Genomic DNA, 201 nt, shown 5'->3' with positions numbered 1-201 from the left:
CGCCCCGCTCCTCCCTTGGCACCGGTGGCTCCTCGGCATTTCAACTCACGATGGCTCGCTTCTCCAGGTTCACTCTGAGTCTCTTGGTCTCGTGCGGCCGGACCTTCTTCAGCGCGATTCTTGCTTCGCCCAGGAAGTCGCAGCTGAATCTGTCCTCGTCTGTTTTGGGAGGAGAAAGATGGGGAGGCTGTTAGGCTATGA

General features: G+C 58.7%; 1 protein-coding gene across 1 annotated transcript in view; it reads right to left on the bottom strand.

Annotated features, from left to right (window-relative positions):
* Nucleotides 1–201, bottom strand: part of LOC119586068 (double C2-like domain-containing protein beta) — a gene marked incomplete at its 5' end in the record, with an annotated part of 20,822 nt that overhangs the window by 9,396 nt on the left and 11,225 nt on the right. The window contains 1 exon segment of the mRNA XM_037934768.1: nucleotides 50–159. Within this exon segment, the coding sequence (XP_037790696.1) occupies nucleotides 50–159 (110 nt within the window).

This window comes from Penaeus monodon, chromosome 20, assembly GCF_015228065.2.
Source record: "Penaeus monodon isolate SGIC_2016 chromosome 20, NSTDA_Pmon_1, whole genome shotgun sequence".
NCBI lineage: Eukaryota > Metazoa > Arthropoda > Malacostraca > Decapoda > Penaeidae > Penaeus > Penaeus monodon.
Note: the sequence above shows the minus strand (reverse complement) of the source record. Positions and strands in the feature narration are given on the sequence as shown.